At 29.7% G+C, this 22335-nt stretch overlaps 1 protein-coding gene across 4 annotated transcripts in view; it reads right to left on the bottom strand.

Annotated features, from left to right (window-relative positions):
• Window positions 1–1092: 1092 nt before the first annotated feature.
• The window catches only part of LOC107455726 (protein tyrosine phosphatase domain-containing protein 1), a 113305-nt gene continuing 92062 nt past the window's right edge, over window positions 1093–22335 (bottom strand). For all 4 annotated transcript variants that reach the window (XM_016073396.4, XM_043048992.3, XM_016073395.4 and 1 more), the window contains 5 exons: window positions 19366–19465; window positions 15251–15943; window positions 6519–6620; window positions 6347–6430; window positions 1093–1950 (listed from right to left, as the gene is read on the bottom strand). In XM_016073396.4, coding sequence (XP_015928882.1) covers window positions 1576–1950; window positions 6347–6430; window positions 6519–6620; window positions 15251–15943; window positions 19366–19465 — 1354 coding nt within the window. In that variant the 3' untranslated portion in view covers window positions 1093–1575. The remainder of the gene's footprint in view (window positions 1951–6346; window positions 6431–6518; window positions 6621–15250; window positions 15944–19365; window positions 19466–22335) is intronic.

The following is a 22335-nucleotide window of genomic DNA, read 5'->3' as shown; positions in this document are numbered from 1 at the left end:
ACAATAATGCAATTATAGCAACAATAATTCTTATCAGTGGTTCCCAACATTTATCCTCCGAAGAATTTTACTGCGAAATGATTTCTCGTCGCAATTCAAATAAGAGTTTTCACTCTAATTAAACAACAGATCAAGAGGTTATATGAACAATCAATTTTTATTTCGTTGGATTGAAAAGGAAATTTTCAAGTTTATTATAAATGGAGAAGTTACCAATGCAATTATTTATAACTGCATTTATATTTGAAAAATATACATATCTTACAATATACATCTAAATATACATATCTATCTATTCAGTTAAGCTTGTAATTAAATATTTTTATTTTTTGTTCTTTGCGGTTCTCTCTCAATTCAACATTTTAATTTTCATTAGAAATCATATTTCAAAAAAAGTTTATCCATTCGTTTATTTGCTTTTTAAAAGTAAAAAAAGGAAACTTAAATAAGAACTATGCAGATTTAAATAAATAATCCCAAGAAACTGAGCTAGTAAGATATTACTTGAAACTTGTCGACTGTTATTTCCATTAAGTGTATTTTTCAAGCGGATGAAGTTTATATGTATATATATATATATATATATATATATATATATAGTTCAAAATGTAGAAAAAACATGGAAAAATTACAGAATAATGAAAAAAGGGAAAAAGAAAAATAATAATGAAAATAAAAGATATAATATTTTCATCAGCTCCCACGATTATATCCGCAAAAAAGAGTGCTTTCTAATATTGTATCAATATAGCCCAAAGCAAAATTTATCAATACAATAGTGTGTGGAGCACTCCAAAAAATTTGCAACAAATAAAATAAATAGAACACATTAAGTAAAAAATATCACGTAAAAACAGAAAACAAAATATAAAGAAAAAACAGAGTAAATCCGCTTTATATTTTTCGTTTTATGTTTTATTCTGTTTTTTTTTTTTTTTTAATATTTTATTTTCTGTTTTTACGTGATATTTTTACTTAATGTGTTCTGTTTTCCGGCTTTTTTAAGTTTTCTAAACTTTTTAAATTTTTTTAAGTATTTTCTAAAACATTTTATTTATTAAAATTTTTTCTTCTTCTCTTTAAAATTATATATTTTTCTTTTTTTCTCTGTATTTTTAATTATTTTATGGGTCTTTTATACTTACTGCTTAAGCGCAGTAAATAAAACTTATTATTTTTTTCTTATTTTTTAAAAATTTTGTTCGTTAATCTCTTTTCTTTTATTCTTTTTGTCTCATTATTGTGTTTATGGGCACAATAATTTTATTTATTTAATTCTTGTCCAAAAAAATGTATACTTTGAATTAACGTTGATTAAAGTGAAAGCAAAATAAGTGTGTTAAATGTTTTTCCATTTCTGATTTCGTGGAATCGCTCGTGGGTCAAAAAGGTCATAAAGATCAGAGGTAAACGTTTTGGGAACCGCTGATTATATCATTAAGAAAACTAAATTTGTAGTATAAAATTATTCCAATCTGTGCATAATTTGTATCCATTATTCCTGAAATATTTGGAAGAATTCTTTTAATCGTAGAAGCATTCTTCGAAAAATTGTGATTTATACTGTTTGAACTGTCAATGCGTGGTTGGCTTTCCAATGGCTTTTACCATTAGATTCAATCCTAAGTAAGCCCTACCCGCAACTCTGCTGAATTTGTTACCATTTATGACTGATCGAGTATTACTAGTAAGAGTTTCTTCTTTTGTTGAATTCTTATTTCCTGTAACAATATCATAAAGTCCTTGAACAAACATCATCATATGCCTTGTTGTTCCTTCTCGCATTTTGGGCCATTTTGATCCCACGGGACATAAAGCTCCTTTAATTGCAATACTCTGATGGGTAAGAGATGCCACCAGTCTTCTTAAAAGATCATCAACAATGTTACCTGAATTTGGCAGTAAGCGGGCGATAAAACGGATTAAATATTCCGTTGTGTACCTTGTACCCTAAAAAAAGAAGATCAAATTAACGATATTATAAGAAAAAAGAAAAGAATTCTAAAACGAGATGAGAAGAAATAGATGGGTGAAATATTTAAAATTTGGTCTCTGCAATGAATGAATTCTCAATTTTTGTACATTACATTTTAAGCTATGAAGGCCCAGCGTCCAATATATTGGACAACATTTGGTACTATTTTATCACTTCAAAAACAACATTTTAGGATTTTTTTGCATGTCTTTACAAAGCGATAGTCTTTTTAAAAATATAATTGGACGGGGTTTTTAATTACGAGGAAGAAATCATTAGAAAGGTTAGATTTTTTTTCCGTAGCCTTTTGGACAGTTTTATGGAATATCTTATAAGAGTGGATTTTGTGTTATGACCAAAACGTGAAGAAATACAATATCCTATACAATGCAAAAAAATGTTGAATATTTATCCCAATTTTACGTAATAATTGAAAGTAATTAAAAAAAGTTAGTTGAAATAATTGCTTTATTGCATTTCTGAGTTCTTCTAAATTACACATTTCTAAGTAAAAATATTTCACAGGAAATGAGGTTTCAACATTAACCATAGAAATTCTCAGTTTTGTATTCATTAGGTATTTAGAGGTTCTATTGCGTTCCATTTAGACAAATCGGATTTTTTTTTAGATTTTCAATACAATTTAAGAATATTTCCCATCTCATTATAAATTTTAAACGACTGTGAACATTCTACAAAAAATAGTGGACTGTACTCTGAATATACATTCATAATATATCTTTGAGTAATAAACTCCCTTAGGGTTACACTTGATTTTTACCTCATCAGGTGGTAATCAAGTTCCATTCAAACTATTATTGAGATTCCAAATAACAAAAGGGAATATTTTGTACTACGCATAAATAAAGCAAAGGCATAAAAATGGACACACTGTAGCTTCGGGTCTATAAGCCTTTTTCAGTGTCGAAACACAAAATGACAGAAGAACGTAACGAGACAAACACGTTGCAATAAAAAAAAGTAGTTTAATCAACAGGATAAAAGGAACAAGCTTGGAGAAGATATTAAAAGGGAAATACAAGAAAGGTGTGAAGGGGTTGGGTTATCCATCTCCTAACATAGTTAGAATTCTAATCAATGACTATAGTTGACTAAAATCATTCAACATCGTTTTAATACTACGGTCCTTGACTTTCAAGAATCATTCCATATTTTTCAAAAAAAAATAAAAATAATAATAATAATTTAGCTAATTTTTTTACTAATATAAATTTTTTTACTAATAAATTTTTTTTACTAATAACATATATTAATTTTTTCACTAATCCCATATATTAATTTTTTTACTAATATCATATATTAATTTTTTTACTAATATCATATATTAATTTTTTTACTAATATCATATATTATTTTTTTTACTAATATCATATATTAATTTTTTTACTAATATCATATATTAATTTTTTTACTAATATCATATATTATTTTTTTTACTAATATCATATATTAATTTTTTTACTAATATCATACATTATTTTTTTTACTAATATCATATATTTTCTCTATCATATACTTTCTACTATCATATATTTTAGTAATATATATATATCATATATTACTAATATCATACAATTTCATATATTACTAATATCATACAATTTCATATATTTCTAATATCATATATTTCATAAGTCTGGAAATCTGTTCTCATTTAATTTCTACATCTTGCACTTCGGCGATTCCACCATACCCCATCACACCTGTTTCTTCTTTCCCTTGTATTATCAAACTTGTTCCACTGTTAGTTAAATAATTTTTTATCTTATAGCTACGTGTTTGTCGCTTTCGTTTGTGTTTTTATGGTAGGGAAGATTCTTCTTTATAGAACAGAAACCATAGTATTTTAATAATTTTTGAACATTTATTTGTGCTTTATTTATCGCAGAGATCGTTAATACTCCGATGAGTTTAAAGGACGAAGTTTTATGCAATGGTGAGGGCTTGCGTGAGGCAGTTTCAACAGAGATCGAAAGTTATGATTATGTAGAAAAATAACAAAAAGTTATAAAAAAATATAAATAAATTTATGCATTTCTAAAAAGAAAAGAAATCTTACTTTTGGAATAAGTCTTGTAAATATGCAATTCAAATAAAATACAGTAATAAAACAAATACAAATTTTTAAAAAATTTTTTTTTAAGAATTTTTCTTTCCGGTTGAGTGAAACATTAGGAAGAATTTCTCACTCAAAATTAATACTAAGTAAATTGAATATACTTCCAAAACTTAAAAGTAAATATATTTCATTACAAGTTACTGTACATTTTCCTTAAACTAGTAACAAAAGTAATACATTTTAAAAGTAATGCAATACAAGTAAAAGTACATACAAAGTGCTCACAATAATAATAATATTGCACTCTGAGTATAACTTTGATTAAGTGAGCATATTTTTAACACTAAACAAGGAAGCAGAGTACGGTGTGTTAGGGCAGTTGCTTAGCAACCATGGAATCGAAGGGTCGCATCGAAAAAAGTTTATAATACAAAAATATGCTTAACACTAGAAAGACGGAAAATTAGTATATACCTATATTGCCTAAAAGCAGTCAAAGTGACAGGATTGTGAATGCGTAAATAAATTTGTGTAAAATTAATTTTTAACTTTTTTTATATTATTTACAGTTATTTAACAAGTTATTAGTAAATATTTAACAATAAAAAAATTATATGTTGCACAAAATGTCACAAAATTCAAAGAAATTGTGTCATTATAGACATCATTGTTTTTCTAATTGAAATTAAAAGCAGTCAAAATGACTTCCTTAGGCAATCTAGTGTTAACAGTAGATGAATTCCCTGAACTGTGTATTAGTTACCATAAACACCGCAGAATAGTCCTGTACAGGATTCATAATTTGAGGACCCAATCTAAAATGAGTGCAGATGAGTAATTTGTCTCATGAAAATTAGATACACAGAGGTTTTGTCTTGAATGGACTCCCAATTTTTATTTGTTTATTATTAAGTATTATTATTTTGATCTTTAAAACTTTTTAAGTGACTAATTTTCGTGTCATACCCCGGAAATAAATCAAAACAAGTTTGCACTCATTTCTTAAATTCGCCATAGATTAATTTTTATTATTTGATTTCTTAACGATTTATTTTTTGACGTTTTTTACAAACTCGCAATCAATGTTAGTTTAAATAACAAGGTTCAATGAAATTAGTTCAGTAGTTAAAAATTCACTACATTAAAAGTGACGATTGTTAAAAATGAATCCTTGAATGTGAAAATAAACTGTTTCAATAATACAGTGAAACAAGTTGAGGTGCGTTGATGTCAATTTAGAAATGTTATATAGGTTTTTTTTCCTTCTTATATCCTGTTATTCTTATACATTCTACAATTTTTCAAATTTAATATTAAATTAATTATTTTAAAATGCATATTTTGATAGTTATGCATGCCAATTATTTCATATAGATATTTTCTGAAAATATCAAGACATATATAAGCATTGTATTCATTTTAACGTTTTAAAATTTATTTTAATATACTTACAATCCTATTTGTTACAAAAAACTGTTGGAAATTCCGAGCCACGCTGCACTAAAAATTGGTATTTATTTGCTGGCTACATAAATTTGAGCTCAATTTCACCATATTTTGATATTTTAACTAGCTCCAAATATGAGTTGCACCAAAAGTAGATGTTACGAAGAAACAAAACACCTATTTTTATTCTTTCTTTTATAAAAGCAGAGGAATTTTGCACCATTATTAGGTATTTTTAAAGCACCCAAATGCAGGCCAAGTTACAGTAACAAAACTATTTATCCGTAAGTAGGTTAAAATCTCTAACCATTTTATACCGCCAACCAAATTAAAAAGGCAATATAAAAGAAATGCTTACGGCTTGTATAACAGGTGAACCATAATGTCGGGCTTCATTATATTAAAAGCCGTAAGGGTTAATTAATGTAAACAAAACATTTACCAATAAGTTGACACTTGGAATAACATGCATTAGTCGTCCCGATACACCGAATATTGGCTTCGTGAACAAATATCGTCCCGTTTACCGTCAAAATTGTGGGCCTTTTACTAAATTTTGGTGCAGTCAGTTGCACCATGGGAGTATTTTTCGATCACACTTCACAATTTATGGCGTAACTAAAATAAAATAAATTTTCATTTAACCAAACTTTGGGACCTTTCGTGAGAAACTTTGCACCAAGTACTGGTTGAGGATTTTTTTACAGTGTAGTTTTCCGTTAACTCACAAAAATAGCATTTAATACATAACATAATGGTATAGAAAATTTCAACATTTCAAGGAATAATTTTGCCTTATTTCAATGGTTAAATTTTTATAATTTAGGATAACAGACACTACTTACTTTATCCAATCTTACTAAAGCATTCACAGGTTTTTCAGCTCTTAAAACAATGTATGTTAAATCTTGCTTGGATAAAATTGGTTCCTGAAAATTAAATTAAAAAAATCTCCAATTATTAATTATAATCATATTTACTTATCATATTCACTCTTCAGAATAGAATATATTTTACTTTTAAGTGTTCCATGTAACTCCACATGAGAGCTGTCAAAAGTCTAATATCTTTTTCACGTTTCAATCTCTCCCATGCAGATGAACGATTATTTAGTTCCTTCTGAAATTAGAGCTTTTTATAGATAGAATTAAAGAAAAAAATATATTTTTGAAAAAAATTGTATTTATCATACAAGAAATGGTACTAATTATTAACGCCGCATGACTTACGTATGGTTTCGGGGAATGCTTAGCAGTAATATGAAAGAAAGATAATATTCTTACGTAAATTTCGAGTTTTAATCTTTACCTTACGGTTGGTACAACATGTGGACCATATGTGAAGGAAGAACATCGTACACCGTAAGCAAAGGGTTAATAGTCAGTGGCTGATGACGTTAAACGCGTTTAATTGATTGTTGAGACATCATTTTTCCAGATTGCGGCTGCTTCCCTCCTTTATTTTTTGAGGGTCAACTTCAAAGAAAGGTAAGTTTTGTATAGAGAAAATACGTTTTTGTGTCGGCTTCGTAACATCGCCTGCACTGAATAATAATTACTAAGGAAAGGCAGCGAAATATCAAGATTTTGCTCTAGTACGCGAAACTTATGTTGAAACTTTGTTAGGAATTCAAAAAAAGTAGAAGCTTATTGTACCTTGGATAAGTGTCAGTATTGTATTTTGTACAGGTCTGAGGTATGCACTATGTATATTTCTGAACGTGAACAATCCTACATATATTTCCATGTGGAATTTGCCGCTTGCAACATGCAAAGGTTTTTTTGTTCTTAGTAAATCTATATACCACTAAAGTAATTCGTTAATGGTTTATTTTAATACTGTTGAAAACTTTATTAAAACAGCAACTTCAGTAAACTAAAAAGTATAGTATAGTTCAAAATGAGAGTGATTCAAGGTGTAACATCCAATGATCTAAGGTACAATCAGGGGTAAAGTAGGGCCAGAACATAACGGAACAACGTTTCGGCATTTTTTAAACCGGATATATAACGAGTATTACACGTTTTTTTATTAATTCATAAGTTTTTCTACCTAAGGAGGTTAGTAGTATTTGCTATTTTTCTTTCCTTAAATAGTTCAAACTTCTAATTACATCATTCTAAATAAAACAGATTATGGGGAAAACTGCAAAGACTACCGAAATCAAGAGGACTCAAGCATTTTTTGTAATTTGAGCCTTTTATGTTATGGTGGTCAGCAAGGCAACATTAAAAAAATGTATTGCTTAAAGCTGGTGTCTTTAACGCGCCTTTTGTTTTGTCAAAATTATGATGTGGATTTGTTGAAAAGGTGTAAATTTGAGTTAAGACAATTTCTTTGTTTAATGTGAAGAAAATATTCAAATTTTTACAAGAGAAAAATATCACAAATTGGGCAGTTCAGGAAGTAGCTGCAAATTTCTTTTATTTAGAATAATTTTAAAAATCTTTTCTATCGGAAAGATATTTTACATTTCGGTACTTAATTGCAGTAAATTATTGCAAAATTTAATTATTATTAAAATCTTTTTGAAATATAAGATTTCATTTTTCGATACATTTTAAAGTAAGTTGAATCGCTGGTTTGTTATAAATCATTCTTGTCTGTTTCAAAAATGTTGTTTTGCTATTTTTTTGTGTTAAATTTAATTTTTTTTAAAGCGCTGCGCGAGCTTTCTTAGACAAAATTTCTTTATTATAGTAATTAATAGTTTTCCATCAATTATTATAATGAAATAGATGTTAAGTTTTAAAATTGTTCACTAATATATCATTAATAGCTTGTGAATATCACAATTTTTAATTAATAACCTACTATGTCTGCAATGCTCAAAAAATTAACTAATCACTCTGAATAAATTTTGATCTAATTATTGGATTTTTAAGTACCAGAACGTGAGTTTAATGGTTCGAGGAAAGTGACCTCAAATATGCTAATTAATTAGTGCAAACTTGCCGACCAGGTGGCCGAGTGGTTAGCGTGCCTGACTGCGGAGCCGATGGTCGCGGGTTCGAATCCTGCTCAGGACATGGATGTTTCTTTCTCTCTGTGTTCTATGTCCTTTCTCCTTTGTGTGTGAACCTGCCCTATAAACGGGTTTGTGGTTGTGTGACGTGGGCGACGCTGCTCCACTGCCGTGACTTCGCCACAGGTGCCCACTGGGTAACGAGAAGAGAGTAGCAGTTCTGGCATTTTCTGAGGCCAATGGGTCTTCGTCCCAGGTGCCCACCATTAAAAAAATATTAAACAATATTTCAAGTTACGACCTCAGACATAAAAAACATACGTTCTCAGAATAATCATACTTTTTTTTGACGGATTCCTGGCCTCTAAAATATAGCGGGTAACCGCTCTCTGGGAAATACGGTCCCAATAGTTTGGTCAGGCGAGCGGTAGAAAATTTGAACCCAGTAATGTTGATCTTAAGTTTCGCGTATTTCGCCTATCTCGAGAACTTTCCAAGCGAATTAAAATATTTTCGCACGCAATCTTCAAATTCATTTATCCAATTATAATTTCATGCATAAAATAATTTTTAATAATTATTTATTATTTTTCATTATTTTATTTGATAATGGGTGAAAAAATCTATTCCTAGGTATACGCATTTTTGCATCATTTTAAAAAATAAAATTGTCTAAGGAAAAATTCCAAATTTGAACAAAATCGTTCGAATTTTTCCTGAGAAATCGAATTTTAAATATCTGACTTTTAAAAAATTCGATTTCTTAGAAACTATTTGACCGATTTCTTTAAAATTTTATATTTTGCCACATAAATTTAAAAATTTGCATACTTTGCGATTCAGAAATTTTCAACCATTACAAAATGAAATAATTTTTATTTAAAACTAAAGGTTAAATAGCATGCTGAGCCTCAAATTAAAATTAATTAAATCATTGAAAAGTATTTCACATAATGAACTATTGATTAAAATTTTTATGAAGAATACAAACAAAAACTTTTACTCATAAATATTTCAACATGATAAAAAATATATTATAACTTAAGAGCTTAAATATTCTCCACTTAACAACCCAATAAACATTTAATACCGGAATCTTTTTTGCACATATGTAAAATTTCCACCTCGATTGTTAGCAGGGCATGATTTCATTTTTCAAAAGCAGAGTTTGCTAAAAAAATACATGAAATCAGGGTTTATAAAAGTGGTATCGTAATTCCTTACGCGATTCAGATCATAATCATTGTTGTTAGACTTATTGCAATAAAACGATCACTGAATGGTAAATATTTATTGTAGAAAATATGAAAGTTTAAATACTCAAATACGTGATTTCGAATAAGTCGATAATAATAATATTGTATTTAAAATATTGTATTTAAAATAAAAATATTTTAAAAACGATGTGGAAAGGATTAGTTAAAAATAGATTAGACAAATTTGTAATTCATGTGTCGTAATAACATCATATTAAAGATATCGCTTTTTGAAAAACTATGTGAAAAAGCCCAGTAAAACGAAAACTATCTGTTGAGAAAATGGTTACAAAAATTATATGGATTAAGGATGCAGTAGTCATGATTAAAACACGTTAAAAAATTTGAATGATCATAGAAAAATAACGTAAAATGAAATATAGCTAAAACAACTGTCGTGAAAACAATCAGAAAACGATGTGCTAACGACAGAATAGTTGTAAATCATGCTCATCGAAAAGTGATTATTCAAATTTGAACTTCGGGTGTTGCAGTATTGTATTAAAATACCGAAGTTTGAAAAATCATGCAGAGATCGCCCAAAAACATTTAATAAATATCGAAAGTATGATCAGAAAACAATGAGGATTTACGACAAAATCGCTAATCAAGAGCATCAAAAAGTTATAACTTTAATTTCGAATTCCAGTGTCGTAATATCATGTTATTAAAAACATCGGAATTTGAAAAATCACATGAAAAACAAACAAACTTATAAATGATCTAAAATCCAGATTATCAGAAAAAACTAGCAATTTTCCCTACTGCGTTTTTTTAAAGTAATTATTATACTACTTAAGTAATTAATACATTATTTAAGTAATTTTAAAAACTACAAAACATGGGACATCTATTTTATTTTAAGCATTTTTAAGAGACATTGATTTCTTTTTAAATTTGCTCACTTTATTTTACAACAGGGAGGGCAAGTTTCTTTCACAGTGGTAAAATCACTTCGGAAGAAACGTTTTTTCAAAAAAAAAAAAAAAAGAAGAAGAAAAAAATATTTAACAGTTTTTTAAATAGTTTGTAATTGTAATCTAGTTAAAATATTAATTTTAAAGCTATTTAATGTATCATTTTTAAATAAAGGAAAACTAAGAAGTACAAAACATTCTGGAGAATTTCTTCAAAAATTAAAATAAATAGTCTGTCTCAGAAGAAATAAGTTTCTTCCGAACGAAATGAGTATAAATATTTTAGTGGAAAACTATGCAAACATTTAAAAATTGCAATTTATATTTATTTGAAATAATACAAATTCCCATAAGCTGTTGGACTCAAAATTGTAAAAAATTTAAGAAAACTTCTTTTTAAATTTCTTTATAATCAAATGGGAAGAATTTATATAAATGAAGAAAAATTAATTATTTAAAATTTAAAAAAAAAAGACCTGGTTTCTTTTGAAAAAAATACCGTTAGGTTTAAACCGTAGTTAAAATCATGATTTAAACCACATTGCTTTAAATCAACCAGCCCTGGTACTAGAAAGTGATAATTTGATTATTACATCAAAAGCTATTCAGAGAGTTTCCTTTATTTATTTATTTTTCGCTGTGTACAACATCTTGTCGTCTAAAAAAATTAAACCTTGAAAATAGATATGAATCTGAAAATATTTTGAAGTTATTGAAGAAAAGAATATGATTATATATATAGGAGTAGCTATAATCACAGCCCTTTAATATATATTTTTAGAATTCTTGTCAAAAATGAAATCACAAATGCAATATATACTTACATGAATTTAAGAAAAGAAACGTTATTTTATTTAAAGATTGAAAACATCAAAATAAACCTGATTTGATGGATGAAAGAGTAGAAGGTGTTTCTTATAATTCTTACAGTCCTTTAATCTTGTCGCAATTTTTTCAGACTATCAAACAGGTTTTGATGTTTTTCACCTAACTTACCTTACTCAATGAGTTTTGAAAACGTTTTATTTTTTCCTCGCTTAAGTATCAATTCATGCGCACAAAGTAAATGAATAAATAATAAGAATTAATAAATAAAAGTAAATAAATTAATTTTTGACTTTATTTTTTAAGAAGTAATCTAAAGGTATAGGAAATTTTCTAAATTTGCACTGCATATATATATATAGCATACGCGGCGTTAAACGATTGCCTCTATGTCGATGATTTAATTACAAGTGTGAATAATTTAGAAGACGCTATTGAACTGTGTAACGACACAAAGAACATTCTTATGTCTGCCAACATGAACTTACGTGCCTTTAAAACTAACAGCATCAAACTGTCGCAATATTGGCAAGAAACGAAATTCGATGAACCTTCCAAAAATAGTTTGATTCCTATTAAGGTACTAGGTGTCATATGGGACACCGTGAAAGATGAACTGAAATTGGATTTATCTTCCATAAACTGTTCTCTCTCAAGTACTATTTGCACGAAGCGTGCCATTTTGCAACTATCATGCATGATTTTTGACCCTATCGGGTTTACAGCTGCATTCACGATTCGAGCAAAGATATTGTTGCAAGTTACTTGGCAAAGAGGACTTGGATGGGATGATGAGTTACCTAATGATTTGAGAAGAAAATGGAAGAAATGGACATTTGAAGTTCCGAAACTGGAAGACATTATTATACCTCGTTGGTACTTTCCTAGGTCTAGTCGAGAGAACATCGATTTTCAGATACATATTTTCTGCGATGCCAGTGAATTAGCTTTCGGTACTATAGCTTACTTCAGATACATCAATGAATCAGGACAGTATGAAGTTAACTTTGTCCTTGCAAAAGCTAGAGTTGCACCTGTTAGGAAAATTACGTTACCGCGACTAGAGCTTTTATCCGCTGTCCTTGGTGCAAGAGTGCTAGACTCCTTGAGAAGTGTTTTCCACATAACGAACAATTATTATTTATGGAGTGATTCCATGGTGACTTTACATTGGATCAAGGGGTGTGCTAGCAATTGGAAACCCTTTGTAGGGAACAGAGTAATGGAAGTTCAAGCGAAAACTGAACCAGAAAATTGGAGACATTGCTGTGGTATCGATAATCCTGCTGATTTGCTGACACGTGGGTGCAATGCAAGCGAATTGAAAGAAGGAGATAAATACAGGCATGGACCTCCTTGGCTGAGACTTGAAGAGTCAGAATGGAATAATGGTAAAGGTTTTAGCTCTTGGAATAGCGAACACTTGGACGATGAAGTTCGTATTGAGAAACGAATCAAGCCCATGAACATTAATATGAATGATTGCAAGGAAGAAAGCCAGCCTGATTTTATGAACGTCATAAATAAAATTTCGTCATGGACTAAATTGCAAAGGGTATTTGCCTGGTGTAGAAGATTTATTTTAAATTGCAAGTTTCCAGCTGCAAAGATTAGTGGTTGTTTAACAACTGCAGAGATTCAAAATTCTAGAAAATCTCTGGTGAAGATAGTTTAAAAATATGCTTTTGGTACTGAAATAGAATATCTGCATAAAGAGAAGACACTCCCAAAAAATAGCAATCTGTTGCCTTTGGCACCTTTTCTTGACTCATCGGGACTTCTCCGAGTTGGTGGAAGATTGAAGAATTCCAATCTTTCTGACCGTCGAAAACATCCAATACTTCTTCCAAAAGGTCATCATTTATCAACGATAGTTGTGAGATATTTTCATGAAAGCCATCTACATGGAACTATTCAAATGACATTATCAGCATTAACGCAAGAATATTGGATAATTGGAGTCAAGAATCTTGTCAGAAAGACTATCTCCAGTTGTGTAAAATGTCATCGTCAAAATGCTAGAATTTTGACACAATTTATGTCTGATTTACCTTCAGTAAGATACCTTCCCGAGTTTTCTCCATTGTTGGAACTGATTATGCCGGTCCTTTCCAAGTGAAGTCCAGAAAAGGAAGAGGTGTGAAGACTATGAAATGCTATGTTTGTTTATTTGTGTGTTTATCCACAAAAGCAGTTCACTTAGAACTTGTAAGTGATCTGACTTCTGATGCCTTCCTAGCTTCTTTAAGAAGATTTACATCTCGACGAGGAAAACCTGATCAGATACACAGTGACTGTGGGACAAATTATGTTGGTGCGTATAGAGAGTTGAAACGCCTGATTGCATCACTCTCTTCAGATGAAGGCTTTCAAGGCTATCTTGCAAAGGATAATATCATTTGGAAATTCAATCTTCCTGCGGCACCTCATCATGGAGGATTGTGGGAATCTACTGTTAAATCTATGAAGTCACACCTTAAAAAAACTGTCGGTGAACAGATCCTCACCTACGAAGAATTCCTAACCCTAATTGCTGAAGTAGAAGCTTGCCTTAATTCTAGGCCACTTACCCCTCTGTCGGATGATCCTGCTAATTGTGAGGCATTGACGCCTGGTCATTTCCTTATTGGTACTTCATTGACATCAGTACCGGATTCTGATCTTTCAAAGGAAGTGATTACACCTTTACAACGATGGAGGTTAGTGCAAAAAATGAAACAACAATTTTGGAAACAGTGGTCAATTGACTATCTTTCCACTCCTCAAAGGCGACCGAAATGGCTCCAAGTAAAGAAAAATCTTGCTGTAAATGAACTGGTGCTAATCAAAGAAGATGATTTACCTCCACTGAAGTGGAAGTTGGGACGTGTGCTAAAGACTTATCCTGGAGCAGATGGTAAAAGCAGAGTGGTAAGGTTGAAAACTGCAAATGGTGAGTTAAAACGTCCTATTGTTAAACTTTGCCCACTGCCTATAGAATACAAACTTTGAACTCATACGAACTTTGAACTGTTAATTTTAATTTTTCAGTCAAATTTAATTTTCATTTTAAATCAAAATTTTATGATGGTTGATATTTGTATGTAAGTGCATTTCATTAGATCAATTTTGTTTTTGTTATAGTTAATTTGTTTATTGTTTGTCTACGATTCACATATATTTCATTTAAAGTTGATTTAGTTTTGTGTGAAGATTCTTAAACTTAAAATTTTCTGTAATTGATTTATTGCTGCTTTATCTTTGAAATTAAAGTTTGAATGAATGTATAACATTTTATGAACCCCCTAAGGGTTCATGGCGGGGGAGGATGTTTATGCTTAAAGTAGTTTTCAAAATGAAATATAGATGGCAGTATAAAGTCACGTGAATAGTAAATGTTAATTTTTGTTTTATGTATATGTAGTTTTAGTTCTCTATGTGTTTTGTCTCAATAAAGTTGTGGAATTAAAACCGGCTTGGTAAGTGATTATTTTCCCCGAGAGAGACGAATAAACCTTTTTTCACTTTTATATTTAAACATACATGTTATGGGCTGTCATTCAGGAGATTTTTTATGTACTTCCTATTTGTATTTATTTTTAACGCATTACATCCCAATGTTAAGTAATTGATACACGAACATAAACTAGTGCAAAACCGGTTTCAGCCCCGTAAAAACAATATAGTTGTATAGTATCACTTGAGAATTAAGATTTTACATAGAATCTTAATAATTTGGCCATAGACTGTGTAATAAAAGTAAAAGAAGAGAATGTTCTTTCGATGTAATGAATGCATAATACTTGCCTGTATAGATTTGATTTTGTTTTGAAAGTCATTTCCTTGAAGTAAATGGTCACTCATGAGAGCTTTAATGAGATCTGTTGGGGTAACTCGATCTTCCATCAATAACGTTTCCCCATCATTTGTGCTGGAACCATCATTGGAACTGATTTCCATATGGTTATTAAGTTCTTGGTAGCAAGTATTATTGGCAAGATACATGGCTGGATGACCTTCCATAAGCATAGAATCGATACTTTCATCACTAGTTTCAAAATCATCATCTCCGTAATCATTATAATCATCAAGATATTCATCTTGGTACATTCGTCTTTCAGCAGATAAACTACCAGTACTGCGTCCATCTGGTGGTAAGCGATTTTGAAGATCAGGCGTAGAAGCATAATCACTCGAATTTTGATCACATCTTGAATCACAAGTGTCTAGATAGTAAGCAGCTCCTCGACTTGGGGGACCTTTTCCTAATTCTAAAGGTTTCAAATCTTGGCTTCCATCTGTTACATCTCCTGATGAACAGTCTAATTCCATTAAAGTAAGACTAGAAGAGGGCCTCCAATGAGAATCACTGCTTGATGTAGCTGATATGAAATAATTGCAAAAACTCACTGGACTATCCAAGTCGTAGCATATTTGCTGTAATATTGGCAGGTTGCAGTTAGCCAATTGCAAAAGACGTTCACAAACAACGTATAACATCTGAAAAAACAACAACGTTTGTAGTTATTTGACACACGGTTGTGTGAATAGGGTGCTCTAACAACAGTTAGGTTTAAATTTTATTCACAGTAAAAAATTTAGAGTACGTTTATAATTCTATTAAGAGACAGTAATTAACATAATTATTGAAAAGTTTTTATAAATACCTTTAAAAAGTATTTTTTCTAACCAAAAGATCAAATTCAGCAATTACTGATGCGCCAATACAACTTAAAATTATTTAACTAGTATCTAGATGTTAAAAAAAAACTAAGTGTTTAAATTGGATGGTTATTTGATAATATCTTAAACCATTATTGGTAATAGATAAATTATATTACTCCGTGAAAATTTTTAGAAAAAAACATTATAGTGTGTCGATGCTTGACAGAAACCATTCTATTATTTTAACAGATAAAAGTAAATGATTTAAACTTATTTATTCATCCTTAAAATAATTTTTCGAGTATTAACACATTTTTATGTTTTTTAGAGATTTCTGTACAAAATTCCATTTTCTTACTCTTGAAGTTTTGAAATACCCAAATTATGTGACGATATTTTCCCCCACAAATTTACTGTTTTAAGATTTATAAAAAAAATTGAATGAAAAAAGTTATCATAGTGTTAATTTCATAAAGTTTAAGTAGAGAATGCATAAATATCAAAATTAGCCCACCTTTTAGGAAGTGTCTCATCTAAAACTTAGTGATGAGAAAATTTATAAACAAACATTAATTAATTAATCAGATTAAAAAATTGTGTGAAGAAATGATTCAAAAATAAAAGTGTATAATATATAGTAAGTACCATTTACTAGATGTTTGCATCAACTTGCTGTTTATAATAGAAATTTTATTACATTAGAAAGCTTAAATGCAGTCTCTGGGGCACTTATTATTCCCGATATTATTAAAACTAAATACAAACACCAATACAACAGAAAGATATTATTAAAAACAATACAAACAGAATTTAGTTCAATAAATTGGGAAAGAAGTACGCGAATCATGAACATTATTCCATGATAACATTAAAAAAAAATAAGCACTAAAATTCTAGGGAAGTAATAAATAACAGTTCAGATTAAATATTCCCACAGCAATTGGCTTAAAATTTAATTGTGTATTTTGTAGAAGATGATTAATTTATTTGTAAAAAAAAGTGTCGGAAAAGAGGCATTAATATGCGAGCTACTTTGAATGTTTCTGTAAAGCAAATTTAAGTTCACAATGTTAGAGTTAAATTAGCCCTTGTAAAAAATGCAAATCGCATCACGAAATAATTTGTTTTGGAATTCCGAGAAGTCAAAACGAAAGTTTGCAAGAAACCGCAGAGAAAAATACGTTGAAAGGGGAATTTCAATCAGTTTTACGACAAACATGCGTAGCAAATTCGCAGTCGGTAGATCGAGGTTGTGGGTTGATTTTGCACCTAGAAAATTGTTTGAATGATTGATACATAATCGACAGAACTAGTAGGCTATATAAGATAAAAATGACATTTGTTTGGCAGAAAAAAAATGTGTTTTATTGAGCATTTAGGTGCAAAAGGAAAAAAAAAAAAAACACAATTTGTGCATATGAGAAAAATAAATAAAAAAAGAGGCGTTTCTTTAAAAGAAAATCGTTTTTAGTAGGGGGTATGGTTTTCCCGGACGGCCAGCAACGTTGAACATCTTTGAGGCATCGAGTCTATGAGATTATTTATGAGGGGCTGGGGTATTCTGTCACACTCCTTCAGAAGAGCTCATTCTAGTTCTTGGATTGTTTGTGTGGATGGTAAGCGTCCAAAAATTCGTCTGCCATGGATGTCCCAAACATGCTCGATTAGGTTCATGTCCGGAGAACATGCTGATCAATCCATTCCTGTGATTCCTTCCTCCAAAATGAAATTATTAACCAAGTTAGCACGATGTGGCCCATTAACATGAAGTCATCTCCAATTGCTGCAGCGTAAGGGACTACAATAGGTCTCAGGATCTCATTCCTATATCGGCTACAGGTCAGAGTTCCATTTCGAATGATACGGAGATCGGCGCGCGCACGCCTATGCCATAGACCATTACTCCCTCACCGCCAAATCTTACAATTTCGTGCACGAATGGGATTGTTGGAACAGGAGGGAACGTGACCCTAGAACAGGATTGTTTCTAGGGCCACGTTCCCTCCAGATGAAAATATGCCTATTATCAGGATGAACAGAAAAACGGGACTCGTCAGAGAAAAGAATATTGCGCCATTCATTTATCCACCAGTTCACATACACTGTTGCCCGCCCCTATTGGAAAAAATTCGCAAAACCAGTATCAAAAACCAATAAAAATGAAACCAGAACCAGTATGACCATACCGGAAATTTAAAACCTGGTATGAAACTATACAGGAAATTTTAAAACCTGGTATGGTCCCATACTGGAAAGTTTAAAACCAGTATGGCACCATACTAGAAATTTAAAACCAGTATGTATCATACTGGAAATTTTGATACCGGATTTCAAATATACCGGAAAGTGTGAAATCAGTATAAAATCGAACTGGAAATTTTGATACCTGTTTTGTAACATACTGGGAATTTTGAAGTAGTTTTAATAAAAAAAAATGTGTTGATTCTTTGCTTTTTTTTGGAACTAATTAGTAAGGGAAGCGGTTAAAAATATTGAAAACTCCAATTTCTGTTCAGCAAAATTACTGGCTATAGATGTGTATTTATAATTATGTAAGTTCAAAGGATGTGAATTGAAGATATAATAAATTTGACTAAAAATAGCCTTTATCAAAAAAGATTTTAAAAATAAAATCTCCTCTAACATGAAAAAAAACCTCCTCTAATATTAAAAAAATATTACCCAAAACTGTTTTTCAGTATAATTTTAAATCGAAAATTAAAAAAGTAATAATAAATAAATAAAAGTTTAATGCCCCCCCCCTTGAATTAGAGATGTAATAAATTTGGCTAAAAATGTCCCTTATAAAAATTTTTTAAAAAGTTTCTATACTAAATATTAAAAAAAATATTACCCAAAACTATTTCTTAGTTAAAAAAAATGACGTAAAAATTATCATTAAGATTCTATTTCCCTTAATGTTATAAGATATGAAACCGCTCAATTGAATTAAATAACCAATTCAAAGAATCATTTATACAGTTCAATGAATTGAATGTAATGTTAAGGTATAAGAAAAGGACTCAAAAGAGCCGATAAGAAGTACGAATCAACTCTTTGAGCCGATATCAATGTTAAGAGATACTAAACAGTGAGGCTAAATGATTAATTTAATGCTAATTAGATCCTTCATTCCTATACAAAAATGCATGTTTTTGTCCTCTGAACCCTCCCTCCATATGTGTCAATCACGTATAAGCGGAATTTCGATAAACGCAGTGAAATAAATTATTTTAGAAAATAAATAAAATACATACTTTTGGAATGAATTTTAACTGCCGAGCTTCAAGTCCATGCACTATCCGTTTCTGTCTCGCTAAATGCTGATTCAAAGTAAATGGTGTGCCTTTTGATATACTAAAAAAAGAATTTTTTTATTTAACACTAGATTGCCTAAGGAAGTCATTTTGACTGCTTTTAATTTCAATTAGAAAAACAATGATGTCTATAATGACACAATTTCTTTGAATTTTGTGACATTTTGTGCAACATATAATTTTTTTATTGTTAAATATTTACTAATAACTTGTTAAATAACTGTAAATAATATAAAAAAAAGTTAAAAATTAATTTTAAACAAATTTATTTACGCATTCACAATCCTGTCACTTTAACTGCTTTTAGGCAATATAGGTATATACTAATTTTCCGTCTTTCTAGTGTTAAAGATTTCATTATTTAACACTTGATTGCCTAAGGAAGTCATTTTGACTGCTTTTAATTTCAATTAGAAAAACAATGATGTCTATAATGACACAATTTCTTTGAATTTTGTGACATTTTGTGCAACATATAATTTTTTTACTGTTAAATATTTACTAATAACTTGTTAAATAGCTGTAAATAATATAAAAAAAGTTAAAAATTAATTTTAAACAAATTTATTTACGCATTCACAATCCTGTCACTTTGACTGCTTTTAGGCAATATAGGTATATACTAATTTTCCGTCTTTCTAGTGTTAATAAAATTCAAACATATTTGTTGTTCTTCATTTTCTATTGTAACCCTTTTTATTTGGGTTAAAAAATACTTTTGAGGGTAATATTACGTGACTTTCTATGTAATTGGATTCAAAGTTCCAATGAAATATTTTGGACATTATTATTTGAGTCTAGATGATTTTGTTTAATGACCAAAATGCAAACTATTAAAATAATCTACAATGCGCAAAATAGATATGTAATATTAGTTTAATGTAATAGTTAAAAACAACTAAAAAAATTTACGTTTACATAACTGAAAATTTAAAAAAAATAATTTTTTTCTTCTCATTTATGAGATTACTTCTAAGCTATATCTTCCTTGTAAAAATCACATTCTCAGCCATTCTTTAAAGTTTTCGTAAGATATCTTAAAAATTTCGCATGCCATTTAATGGTTTAGAAAGGCATGTTTTTTAGGTAACTTCAAATTATTAAAAGAGTCGAGATTCTAAAGACGCACAAGCTGCTCGTGACATTTGTGCTGTGCAAGTATCTCTAGAGTCAGGGGACTCTCATCCTCCTTATATATATATATATATATATATATAGCACAATAGACAGCACATATAGCACAATAAAGACAAAAATGCTAAAAAGAAAAGAGAGAAAAACAAAGAAAATTAGAAAAGCTAACTAAAAGAAAACTAAAGCATTTGAGCCTTATTGACGTTTAAAAGCAAAAAAAAATTCTTTTATTATTATTAATCGGGTTCAAGTTATCTGAGCTTCACAAAATAGCAATCAAGACTTCGAATTTGTAAATTTAACTTCATGCTTTGAATTCTTTTTCGAATCATGATTCAAATTGGATTTATGACTTAAAAATAAAATAAATTTGATCCTAATGACTGCCAGGCGCATTCTCATTGGACAAATACCTCACGTGGTTATAACTAATACAGTTATTTGAGCTGTGTGTCTTCCAAAGTTATTAAAATAAAATTATATGAAGAAATAATGAGTTAGTGACTACAGAGAATTAGATCTTGATGCATATATTCACGGTTATTTGATATAACTGTACGTATCATATTTTCACAAATCAAGACAACATGCTTTGAAATGACTTGTATTTTTATAACGAATCTATTAAATAAATAACCTTCTTGAAAACATGATACAATTTTGGAAAACGATGACATGATTTGCACGATGTTAAAATTTCTCACCAAAATGATGATTTTTGTAACCGCTTCCAATTGAAATGCTATATATTTGTTTACTTTATAATGATAAATAGATTTAAGTAAAAAATGTACTAATGCACACAAAGAAGAAATATGCAAGCCGATGTTTTAATTTTGTTAAAAGTAGCTCATGTGAACAGTACATAAAAAAAATCGAAATATAATGTTTGTAATTATCATATTTATTGGTAATTAAATTTCATACTGTATTTATTTTTCTTCAGTAAGTAATCGAAAACAGGCGCTGCCATAAAAAACAGCTTGAATTAAAAGTGCTCGTATGTAGGACTTCACAACGTTATCATTCCAATGGTTCGTATATGAGATGAAGACGCGGGCACGGAAAAAAAAGGTTTCGAGTGGGGTATATTTGTAAAAAAAAAAAATTAAAAAAAAAAACATCAGTTATTGAATATAAAATTTAAGAGGCATTAAAAATTACTTCTTTTCTGCGAGACTAACTGTAATTGTCAAATTATCTTTTTTAATTTTTGTTTCTTGGAGATTTTCATTTTTTGTTTTAAAGGTTAGTGATAAAAAAGGTTTTTAAGTCCAATTTCCTTGTTTAGACATCAAAGACTGCAAAATTTGACCTTCATCCAAAGTATATTTCGAACTCTAAATAATCTTATGTATCTCGGGGTGGGCTCGGGTGAGTTCGGATCTCCAAAAGCGAAATCGAGCTCATCTCTAATGAGAGACCTTTTTCTAATGAGAGACCGTGCTGATCTTTTATTTCCCTCCGCTTTTTTTTCACTATGAAATTTTTTATTCAGAGAAAGTACGTTTTTGTGTCTAATTTTGTAACTTAAAATATTGTCAGCACAAATTTTAGTTCATATTTGAGATCACCCTTTCGAGCCATTAAGATTGAGTCCTAGAAAGTGAAGATCCAATCATTAGATCAAAAATTAATCAGAGTTGTCCGTTTTTTTTTCGCACTGAAAGCGTCAGATGTTCATTACTGGTAAATCGCGCATTGAGTGAAAATATATCAATCAATTTGATTCAAAACTGTTTGGAGAGAAAAAGTAATTTTTGAACATACATTTTT

This window comes from Parasteatoda tepidariorum, chromosome 11, assembly GCF_982258835.1.
Source record: "Parasteatoda tepidariorum strain Cologne lab strain chromosome 11, Ptep-v5.0, whole genome shotgun sequence".
NCBI lineage: Eukaryota > Metazoa > Arthropoda > Arachnida > Araneae > Theridiidae > Parasteatoda > Parasteatoda tepidariorum.
The sequence above is the reverse complement of the archived record's forward strand: the minus strand, read 5'-3'. Positions and strand labels throughout refer to the sequence as shown.